At 37.4% G+C, this 12025-nt stretch overlaps 1 protein-coding gene across 16 annotated transcripts in view; it reads left to right on the plus strand.

The window, feature by feature from the left end:
* LOC142599141 (adenomatous polyposis coli protein-like) overlaps positions 1-12025 on the plus strand; it is a 156777-nt gene that overhangs the window by 117938 nt on the left and 26814 nt on the right. For 14 of the 16 annotated variants that reach the window (XM_075738814.1, XM_075738815.1, XM_075738811.1 and 11 more), the window contains 2 exons: positions 4327-4431; positions 8479-8577. In XM_075738814.1, the coding sequence (XP_075594929.1) occupies positions 4327-4431; positions 8479-8577 (204 nt within the window). Of the gene's footprint in view, positions 1-1109; positions 1310-4326; positions 4432-8478; positions 8578-12025 lie in introns of those variants that run through there. The other 2 variants (XM_075738825.1, XM_075738820.1) reach the window with 2 other exon arrangements.

Genomic DNA, 12025 nt, shown 5'->3' on the forward strand with positions numbered 1-12025 from the left:
AGCCGGCTCCAAGACAGACCCGCTGCTGGCCAAGGCCCAGCCAATCAGCGCCTCTGTGATAACATATTTAAGAAAGAGAAAAACAGTTAGAGAGCGCTTTTGCAGCCAGAGAGAGGAGTGAGAAGATGTAAGAAACTCTGCAGACACCAAGGTCAGTGCAGAAGGAGGGGGAGGAGGTGCTCCAGGCGCCGGAGCAGAGATTCCCCTGCAGCCCGTGGTGAAGACCATGGTGAGGCAGGCTGTCCCCCTGCAGCCCATGGAAGGAGGATGAGGGGGTGTAGAGATTCCACCTGCAGCCCATGGAGGACCCCACACCAGAGCAGGTGGAGGCACCTGAAGGAGGCTGTGGCCCTGTGGGAAGCCCACGCTGGAGCAAGCTCCTGGCAGGACCTGTGGACCTGTGGAGAGAGGACCCCATGCCAGGGCAGGTTTGCTGACAGGACTTGTGACCTCATGGGGGACCCACGATGGAGCAGTTTGATCCTGAAGGTCTGCACCCCATGGAAGAGACCCACACTGGAGCAGTTCATGAAGGACTGTAGCCTGTGGGAGAGACTCATGTTGGAGAAGGTCGTGAAGGACTTTCTCCCGTGAGAGGGACCCCACGCTGGAGCAGGGGAACGATGAGAGGAGTCCTCCCCCTGAGGACAAAGAAGCGGCAGAAACAATGTGTGATGAACTGACCGTAACCCCCATTCCCCGTCCCCCTGTGCCGCTGAGCGGGGAGGAGGTTTGAAGCCAGGAGTGAAGTTGAGCCTGGGAAGATGGGAGGGGTGGGGGGAGGTGTTTTAAGATTCGATTTTATTTCTCATTCCTCTGCTCTGTTTTGCTTAGTAATAAATTAGATGAATTTCCTCTCTAAGTTCGGTCTGTTTTGCTCGTGACGATAATTAGTGAATGATCTCTCCCTGTCCTTATCTCGACCCACAAGCTTTTCTTTATACTTTTTCTCCCCTGTCTAGTGAAGGAGGGGAGTGATGGAGCGGCTCTGGTGGGCACCTAGCCCAGCAAACTTGCTAATGATGCATTCAACTCCCACATCCAGATCATTGATAAAAATATTGAACAGAACTGGCCCTAGATTTGAACCCTGAGGAACACCGCTGGTGATCAGTCACCAGCCAGATGTCGCCTCATTCTCTACAACACTTTGAGCCCTGCCATCCAGCCAGTTCTTCACCTAGTGCACTGGGAACCTTCTCATCCCACAGTTGGACAACTTGTCCGGAAGGATGCTGTGAGGGACAGTATCAAAAGCTTTACTAAAATGCAGAAAAACTACATCCACTGCCTTCCCTTCATCCACTAGGTGGGTGACCTTATCATCGAAAGATATCAAATTATTTAGGCAGGACTTTCCCTTTGTGAACCCGTGTTGACTGTGCCTAATGAATGCATTGTCTTTTAAATGCCTTTCAGTAGCATCCAGTATGATCTTCTCCATAATTTTTCCAGGAACTGAGGTTAGACTAACAGGTCTGTAATTCCCTGGGTCTTCCTTCATGCCCTTTTTGTAAACTGGAAGACTCCCAAGGGGAATAGAAGTAGAAGAATCAATATTCAATAAATACCAGTTATTTGCTGGCTGTGTGTTATTGTTAACTCCTTTGGGTTGATATGCATAAAGTGAACAGCTTCTCACTTTAAATTACTCCAGTAATGAAAGTGATAAAAAGTCTTTTCTGTGAACTTGAAGGTTTCACAGTCAAGTCCTGCTGATGACTCATGTGAGAGTAAAGTATGTGCTTGTTTATGCATGTTGTGACTGGAAACATGCACTTAAGGTGAGGTGAACCCTGGTAGTAACTGTAAATAATTTCTTTATAAATTAATTTGGGTGTTATGTTGACTACTTTCTGTCATGGCGTACTTTTGAGAGTTTTTTCTGGAAATGGGAAGCCACCTCTTTCATAAATAGCATGTAGTAAAGAAAAAAATTATGTGACTGGAAGACAGGGACAGAGAACGTGGGAGAGAGTTCTGCTTATGTTGTCAGGGAATGAAATAGATCCCTGTTTGTTCTCTCAATGCATCAAAACTATTTAATAAATTACTCCCCCCACACTCCTCAGGCCCCAAACCTGGAACTGTTCTTGGAAGAATAACATATAAATAGCATCACCTGGGCAACACAGTGATTCAGAGCCTTGCTAATGAACAGTTCAACTTTTCACCTCTACTTTGAATGCTACTTTCTTCATGCTATGAAATTATTGTTATCAAATGACTGTTTAAAAAGTTCTGTCCTGTGTTATATTGGATGCTTAGATCTAGATTTTATGTCAAACTCTTCACTTTACTACGCTCAATATTGAAAGTACTTTGGGACAGGGAGAGTCCTTATACTGTATTCAGCCCATAGTACAACAGGACTTATCTTGACTGTGTCCTGCTGTTGTATTGGTGTCTTGGTTTAGCCCCAGCTGGCAGATAAGCACCACTCGGCCGCTCGCTCACTCCTCTCCCCTCGATGGGATGGGGAGGAGAATCAGAAGACAAAGATAAAATTCGTGGGCTGGGATAAGGACAGTTTACTGGGACAACAAAGAGGGAAATAACGACAGTACTTATAACAATATACAAAGCAGGTGATAACACAATGCAATTTCTCACCCGGTGACCTGACCCGATGAGACCGAACACTCAGACCCATCCCAGATCCACACTGCCCCTCCCTGACTAGCCCCCTGGAACTAACTAACTAACTGGGAACCAAAATTTCTTTAGTCATTGTATTAGTAGCAATAATAATATAATTTCATACACACTGATAGAGATGGCAAGTTTTAAAAATACAGATAAAATTTAAAAGAATAACAACACTATATCTCTTAAAATATTTTGAGAGTTTTGGCTTGTAGTTATTCATCTTCCATACGTAAACATATAATATTAATGAAAACTTTACTAATTATAAGTTTCAATTTTTCATGTTATTACTGTGTTTAATGTTCCTGTGTTCTTTGAAGTATCTTCTTCCATTATTTAAACTGTATAGATTTTTTTTAAATGTTTATTTCTAAATTATTATTTCACGTGTATTTAATCAGTTAGTTACTGGCTTCTGAAATCCTGTTGGATGTTAAATATTTTCTGGATTTGAGATTAATGTTTTTATATGAATAAAATAAATTAAGAGTGCATGCCAGTGGTACTGTATGGGTGTGCTCACCATTTTTTCAGGTAATGAAAGAAGTTTTAGTATATGTGCATTGAAGAGAAGTATGTTTCTGCTAGATGTTACAAAGAAATTTGCATAAAGCAAGATGAAGCAGACTATGCTGTCATAGGCTGGACTGCTCATAAAAATTGTAAAGCCCCATAGAAATGGAATTTGATAAACCAATATAGTTATGCAAATGAAATGAGAGGGATAAAAAAGAGTATTGTCTGTTATGGTAGTAGCCTCTGAGCCAGAAAAATGAGGCTTGGCATCAAAACTAATAAGAATAATCCTGCTTTGGAGATAAGGTAATACCTTTTGAATTTCAGACTTCAAGCCAATTCCAAGGACAGAATGGTTTATGTCATTCTGAAAAACTGGAACATTTTAAACAAATTAGTGGATGATGTCGGACACTTTACACAGTGTTCTGCTCAGTTATTCTATTTGCTTTATTAAGGAAATATATAAAGCCCTATTTTTGGTGTTGATCTCGTGATCTCTCTGAGTGGATGTGACAACAGTTTAATTTTCATGTGGTTGTATCAAAAATTGGATTGCCTTAAGAAACTGGAACATGTGTCTATACTAGGTTGCTGTATCATTTGCATTCATTTTGATAAAATATGATTAGGTTGATCAGTAGCAAATTATTTAAATTTTATTTGCATCAAGGTGGTTACTCCTGCATTGTTTGTCATTAAAATGTAGAAAGATTCATACTATATGTGTACCCTTCTGTTCACCCAGAAAGTGTTTGTGTTTTAATGGGAATCTTAATTTAACTGTGCTAGCCTTGTCTCCAAGTAAATACACAGATCACATGACATTGCAGAGAAGACAGTTTTTTGCTCCAGTTCTGTTACATTTCTGATGATAGTGATGTGAGCACAGCTGGTAGAGAATAGTGTTTCTGTGTCTCACAGCAAATCCTTTGTCTTGCAGGACTATAATCCTGAGAGGACATGCTTTACTTTCATCTTGCAATTTTTCTAAGACATTGTCTCAGCTGTTAATTATTGAGGCTAAGAGTTATGAAATACAAAGCACTACTCAATGGCTTTGTGAAGATACAGCATTGATGCATTTATTTTTTAGAGAGCTTTGAATGTTAAAGTGTACTTAATTTCTGTATATAATTTCATACACTCTTGTATTAACAGAGGGCACCTCAAAGCAAGCATGATGCAGGTTCCCATGATACAGAGAGGCACAATGAAGGTCAAGGAACAGCAGAAATCAGCATAGCAACTACTGGTACTGGTCAGGTAAATTGATTATTTTCTATGTTGAGAGTATAATTAAATACTTGAAATGTACAATGCTTATATTGTCTTTGTTCATTTATAAAAGATTTACACTTTTCTTCATTCCATCTGGAAGTGAGAAAATTTCTTATATTTATTAGAAATAAATGTTTTAATAGGATGAAGTGTAAACATTCCATAATGCAAGGAGCCATTTTCTTTTATTTAAATTATTAATGATCCTAATACTAAGAAGCAAATAAAAAGAATGACTATAGAAAATGTATTTTATTCCAGGTGAACTGTAATATTAGAAGTTTAATTATGGAAAATTGCTCAAAATTTCACATGAGAAATTATCACTGAAATATCAGTGATTTTAAAAATGAAAATAATCAAATGGTAGGTTTATTATTAATATTTTCTTAATACTATTTTAGATAAAGCTTTGAAACAGTATTATCAATGAGATAATCTCCTGGAAGTGTGCTGAAGGATTATATAAATGCTTTTAAATAATATTTCATTGTAATTCCTTGTATTAGTGAAATACATTAGCACTGTAGAGGGCTACATTAAATTCTTATATACTTGTCTTTTTATATTAATATTTTTGCAAGTTTGGGATTGCTTTCTTTGGCTAAAAATACTTTAATTATTTATCATGCACTAATTAATGTTCATTCACTTCATAATCTCCAACTGTAGCTGAGACATTCACATTAGTAATTTGGGCTCTTAAAACTTCACGTTCTAAATTTGATCATTGAATTCATGTGTAAAATATTTGTGCTACTTTAAGGAAGTAGAATTATTTAAATCCTTCTGAAAGTATCCTGTACAAGAAGATTTATCAGAAAGAATATAAATTGTTGTTTGGCTTGTGTGTTTAATTTGATTTAACATTAAGCATAGCCCATACTTTTGCTTTTGAAAGATATTTGATCACTATTTTGAATTAAGTTCTCTCTGCTATATCTGAACAGTTGCTTGAGGCTCTCACTCTAATTCTTAAGACAGCTTTATTGCTCAGGAAAAAAAAATAATTCAGCTGTGCTTTGGGACTGAAAGCATAATGTATTTAAATAATTGATGCATTGTGGCTGTATTTTCTTTCTTGATTGTATGAATCAGGAGTTATTTTAGACAACAGATATTTTACAAGGAAGGAAGAAGGGATTCTCATATTCCTTGGTAGACATTATGCAAGTAGACAATTCATTCATTCTTCATTTGAGGCTTTATGTTTAGGATTTGAGCAATTTTGAACTTTGCCTCATTAAAGTATTTAAAACATTTGTATTTTTTTCTCCTGGAGGTTGATAGATCCAGGGCTCTGAATCTGTGTTCTAAGAGACATCTGGGGATTGTTTACTTTTAGGGTAACTCCAGAGACAGAAGGCTTAATAGATTGGGCATAGCATTTATTTCTGATAAACAAGCTCATTATACTTTGTTTCTTTGAGCAATCACTATTAAGTGGAGTGCAAAAAGTTTTAACTGAATAATTTGGGGCTAATTGGTTTTGTAGTCATATGAGCAATGATAATTGAAAAAATTCTGTTTGAAGAAAGGATTTTTCAGGATTCAGGCATGTCCTTTTCTGTACCATCTTACAGCTTTCTTCTCTTCTGTTCCATTATGCTCGCTATTCTGCCACTGTAGTGATATTTATTCAAACATTTAGTTTGCAAATTTTATAAAGGAATTCAATGAGGTATTCTATTTTATTAATAAAACATGCCACAAAATAGGGAACACAATATAGTACAACAAACAGCAAGTAAAAGACAGGAAAGTATAAAAAGAGAAAACAAGATGAAGTAGAAGGATAGGAAAAGATTTGGAAATAATAGAGGGTTCTACACAAGAAGGGTCCTTGTACATCTCTGTCATTTTCCAGTTTCTCAGATGAATGGCTACACATTTCTTATACTACTTCTTTCAGATCAGTCTTTAGGAGCCAGTAAGAAAGGTAATTGCATTTAATTTGGTCCTTCTGGCATCCTCAAAGTAGTAAGGCCAAAAATAATGGCTTTGAAGGAAATAGTTATTTGGATCAAAGTTGATACCGTTTTTTAGAAACAATAGGAAAAGTATGCTATTTCTGTCTACACTACACTGGACTTCAATAGGTAGTGCTCCAAACTTGCATCTTTTTGCTTCTTGGATAAAATGAGCGTATTGAACTTAAGAGTGGAGAATTTTGGCATGTACACATATGAAACCTGTAGTTCTCTGAATGTAGTCTGTGGTCAAGATGATATTAATGGATCAGTCAGTGTAAAAATCTCAGAGTTCTTTCCCATATTCATAGCACTGCAGATTATTAAAGTGAAATAATTTAGGAAGTCTAATATAGTTTTCATTTTAAGCTTTACATTTTTCAAATTTTCCCATCCATAACAGCAAAATGAAGTGCTTGTTTACATAGGAAATATATATTGGAATAAAATAATGTGTGAATTTAAATCATTCTAGTTGTACTTATTTAGTATCCTATGCTAATGGTTATTCTGGAATATGCATGAAATGTTCTGGATACAAATGGAGAATTAAATGAGTCTGTTTAAATATTCCAGTATAACTAGATTTTTTTTTCTGTTGTGTTTTATAATTTCTACCAGAAATTAAAAGTCAGTCGATTAAAAGACCTATGTCTTTAAAATAGTATACATTATTTTGTACATGACTTTTTAAATGTCACTGATATGGTCCAGTAATATTTATGATTTTTGTAGGAGTTTGCTTCTGTGATTCCTTCACAGTTAGTGTTTAACAGTTAGCATATGAAGCAATTTTTCAACTTCCGGAGTTTATTTTTTATTTGGGTTGTTTTGTTAAGAGGACAAACGTATGATTCCAGATAAATATTTATCATATTACCACCTATTTTGATCACATTGGGTAACATATTCACCTAGGTATATATAAAAGGATTAAGAATTCTTAGGAAATTGTGTCTTCCTTCTATTAGAGCTGATACAGGAAAAAGACACGTAATACAGTGATGTAGGCTCAGGACAATGGAATGTCGGGCAAACTTTAATATAAGGCGGCACTCAGCTCAATTCTGAGACAAAATAAAGCTCAGCCAGTACAGCAATGAAACAAACAGAACAATTTTCCCTTAAATTGTATACTATTCAAATGTATTTTTAAGTGCCCCAAACTGAATGTAATCTTGTGAGAGAAGGACATAGTAAAGGAAGCTTCACAGACAGGAAGTAGAGAAAAAGAATGAACTAAACACACACACCCCCCCACAAAAACACCACTCCAAAGAGCGTGAGAAGATAAAAGGGAGGGTGATTAAGTACACAAAATAGATTTTAAAAGGGCAAAGATGTTAATAACTGGGTATTGTTAAAATAGATAGAAACATGCTATCTACCATAGTTTCTAGAGAAATTACAGCAAATAATGTCAGCATTATTTTAGTTTTTCATTAAAACATAAAACAGATTCATCCACCTGTGATTTGCTTTTGATAAAGACAAGTTCAAGTAGGTTACTCCTTGTCAAGATGAATCTCTTTCCTTGTCAATTCCTGCATATCTGATGGTGTTCTGAAGGTAGTACAGGCTTATTCCTACTCACTATATAATCTGACCTAAAAGTAAAGGCTACTTTTTTTCCCATCTGTAAAAATCATAATTCAGTTTGTTGCCAAGTCCAGTTCTACTTTTTCTTGGTGAAAATAATTGGTGAAAAGAGTTTTTGGTGAAAATTGGTGAAAAGAGTTTTGGTGAAAATTGGTGAAAAGAGTTTTTTTCACTACTTTTTTTATTTAACTATTTTTTTCACTACTTTTTCTTGGTGAAAAGAGTTCCACTGAAAATATAACTTCCTTGAGGTTGAATTTAGGGAAAAAATGGATAATAAAACCCAATTTAACAGTGACATCTAAGTTATGTCAGGGTGGGGGGACCTAATTTAAACAAAATACATGCTGACAGTTCATTATTATAAATATGATTTCATCATCCAAGGCTGAAGCTGATTTAGGCAATAGTTGGTATTGCAGTTAGACTTTGTGTTATACTGAGTTGTTGTTTAAATTTTTAGGGTTCTGCTGCTCGAATGGACCATGAGACAGCCAGTGTTATGAACCCTAGTAATAACTATTCTGTTCCTCGCAGACTGACAAATCATCTGGGTACCAAGGTAACCAAAGATTACAAACCACAGGTTGCTAATGCTACATTTTTACTAATACAATAACCTCATTGTTTCTGCCAATAGTGCCAATATTAGCTGAATGATCAATAAGGAAAATTTTATTGCAAGAAATTGAGTACCTAAAAAACTTGTGATGTTGATGCATAATCCATTATGAAAACTAACCCTTTTAAAAGCTGTTCTTGGAATACTTTACTGGAGTCTGAGTCCTCAAAACAGATGGCATTGCTAAGAAATTTAAATAAAAAATTTTAAAAAATTATGTAAGCCTTTGATGCTAATAAACGTCTGTTCATTGTTTCTATAGTAATTCAGATAATATGACGTAGAATAATGGAGAATGGAAAATGCTCATCATGACCAAAATATTTGAAATGAACAATCATTGAAAATAGGAAATGTGAAGGGACTTTGAGGAGACCATTTAATATATCTTCCAGTCATGCATGAATTTTATCAAGACCATTCTTGACAGCAAATGAAAGCTGTCTAACCTATTGGTAAAAGCTTTAATGATAAGCAATCTCTATAATTTTTTCAGCTTTTACTATTAAAATTTTTAATATCTAAACTAAATGTCCTTAGCTGCAATTTCCTTTTTCTCAATGGAAATAGGAGGTACTCCTTCCATCTTTTGAAGCAACCTTTTATATATCTGCAGTGTATTCTAAAAAGTTACTGAAAAATAGAAATGAAGCTTGATATACAATTGAGAGTGTACTCAAGATATACAAGCAGCATGAAGAGAGGAAAAAAGGGCAAATCTGTAACACACAATTGAGTTCCTGAACCACTGAAGTTTATACTATCTCTGGCATCAGCAGCAATATAGATATTATCAATGTGATCCCAGTTTTCTGGGAAGCAGGACCTTGACATAGTATTGAGTTATGTTGGGCCTTAAAACAGTGTTATGTTGTAATTTCTGCCCTTCATTGTATGTGTGCACCAAATGGAGGTGACATTAGTTAGTGTCTGTTTGCTACTTCCCATTATGAAAGTGCAGAATTCCCAAAAGTTGCAGGCAAGGGGAGAGCCCTGAATGCAGAGAAAGGGACTGAGTGTAGAAGGAAAAAGACAAATAAATAGGTCTATCTTAGTGTGCTGTGGGGTAAGAAAAGCTTGAAATTAATGCATGAGAAGAAGGGAAAGCAGTAGAGATTTTAAGCATCTAGAGATACAAAAAAAGATGCCTCTGTGTGTAGTGTATATATAAAGAATATATGTATATATTTTAGAGTTTTTCATGTAATATATGTGTCACAAATCTGGAGGCCAGATTTTGATGGCTTCTATAGCTTTATTCTCTGACAAAAAACTTTATCTTCCAAATCTAAATAACTGTGGAGTAAAGCTGCTGCTTAAAATGTCTGTCAAGAGTCATGCATAAAGCAGACTGAATTCACTCTCATTTAAGAATCCAAGTGGATTGTCTTAATACTGCATTCGATTTTTTTCCCAGACTAGAAAGGATCTACAAACTGGGATGCTAGACTGTCATAAAATTATCTCCAGGAGTACTTCAGCAGATTTTGCATGTGATCATACAATTTTATAAATTTTAAGATTTCTATTGCTTCGGCAATTCTAGTATTTGGAAAATTAATGTTAACATACTTATTGCTTAGTCTACTGTATTGGGTTTGCGTGGCAAGATTTTGGTAGTGGGGGGGGCTACAGGGGTGGCTGCTGCGAGAAGCTGCTAGAAGCTTCCCCTGTGTCTGATAGAGCCAATGCCAGGCGGGTCCGAGACGGACCTGCCGCTGGCCAAGGCCAAGCCAATCAGCGCCTCTGTGATAACATATGTAAGAAAGAGAAAAACAGTTAGAGGGAGCTTTTGCAGCCAGAGAGAGGAGTGAGAAGATGTAAGAAACTCTGCAGACACCAAGGTCAGTGCAGAAGGAGGGGGAGGAGGTGTTTCAGGTACTGGAGCAGAGATTCCCCTGCAGCTCATCGAGAAGACCATGGTGAGGCAGGCTGTCCCCCTGCAGCCCATGGAGGAAGGATGAGGGGGTGTAGAGATTCCACCTATGGTTCATGGAGGACCCCACACTGGAGCAGGTGGAGGCACCTGAAGGAGGCTGTGACCCCGTGGGAAGCCTGTGCTGGAGCAAGCTCCTGGCAGGACCTGTGGACCCGTGGAGAGAGGATCCCATGCCAGGGCAGGTTTGCTGGCAGGACTTGTGACCCTGTGGGGGACCCCACGCTGGAGCAGTCTGTTCCTGAAGGTCTGCACCCCGTGGGAGAGACCCACGCTGGAGCAGTTCGTGAAGGACTGTAGCCCGTGGGAAGGACTCACATTGGAGAAGTTCGTGAAGGACTGTCTCCCGTGGGAGGGACCTCACTCTGGAACAGGGAAAGAATGTGAGGTGTCGTCCTCCTGAGGAGGAAGAAGCGGCAGAAACACCACGTGATGAACTGACCATAACCCCCATTCCCCCTCCCCCTGTGCTGCTGAGGGAGGAGTAGGTAGAAACCAGGACTGAAGTTAAGCCCTGGAAGAAGGGAGGGGTGGGGGGAGGTGTTTTAAGATTTGGTTTTATTTCTCATTCCTCTTCTCTGTTTTGCTTGGTAATAAATTAGATTAATTTTCTCTCTAAGTTCGGTCCGTTTTGCTCGTGACAATAATTAGTGAGTGATCTCTCCCTGTCCTTATCTTGACCCACGAGCCTTTTGTTATATTTTCTCTCCCCTGTCCAGTTGAGGAGAGGGAGTGATCAGTTGAGGAGAGGGAGTGATAGAGTGGCTTTGGTGGACACCTGGCATCCTGCCAGGGTTAACCCACTACATCTACCCACTGCTGTCCATTTTTTTATAACTTGGTATTTGTACTCATCTTCAGATTCAGTCTCTGAAGAAACCAAATAAAATAATTCATTGGTTTCATAACCAGTGCAAAAATGTAGTTATTATTAGAAAACTTTGTATAAAAATCTGCAAGTCTCATTTCTTTCTTAGATGGTATATTTTAAAGAAACACACCCACTGCTACTTTGCAATTCCCTTTGACAGTTGCTTTATGTTGTGCCATGATTTTGAATTTTGCTGTATTCTTGGCTTTAGGAGTTTGGGGTTTCTAGACAGTGTCTAATATTACTTGTACATCATATTGTTCTACTAAAAGAACTAAACACATTTCTCAATCTAAAGATATTACTGAAGAAAACAGAATGCAAAAGACAAAACAAATACTGCATTGACTACTATATTATATGGCAGCCAAAGGAACCTCTCAAAAATTGCTATTTTTTAATTTGAAATTTGGTTGCTCTGAGTTGTCCTGATTTGAGCTGGGATAGAGTTAATTTTCTTCCTAGTAGCTGGTGCTGTGTTTTGGATTTAGTATGAGAATAATGTTCATAATGTACTGATGTTTTTAGTTGTTGCTAAGTAATGCTTATACTAAGTCAAGGACTTTTCAGCTTCCCATGCT

Source organism: Balearica regulorum, chromosome W (assembly GCF_011004875.1).
Source record: "Balearica regulorum gibbericeps isolate bBalReg1 chromosome W, bBalReg1.pri, whole genome shotgun sequence".
Classification (NCBI taxonomy): Eukaryota; Metazoa; Chordata; class Aves; order Gruiformes; family Gruidae; genus Balearica; species Balearica regulorum.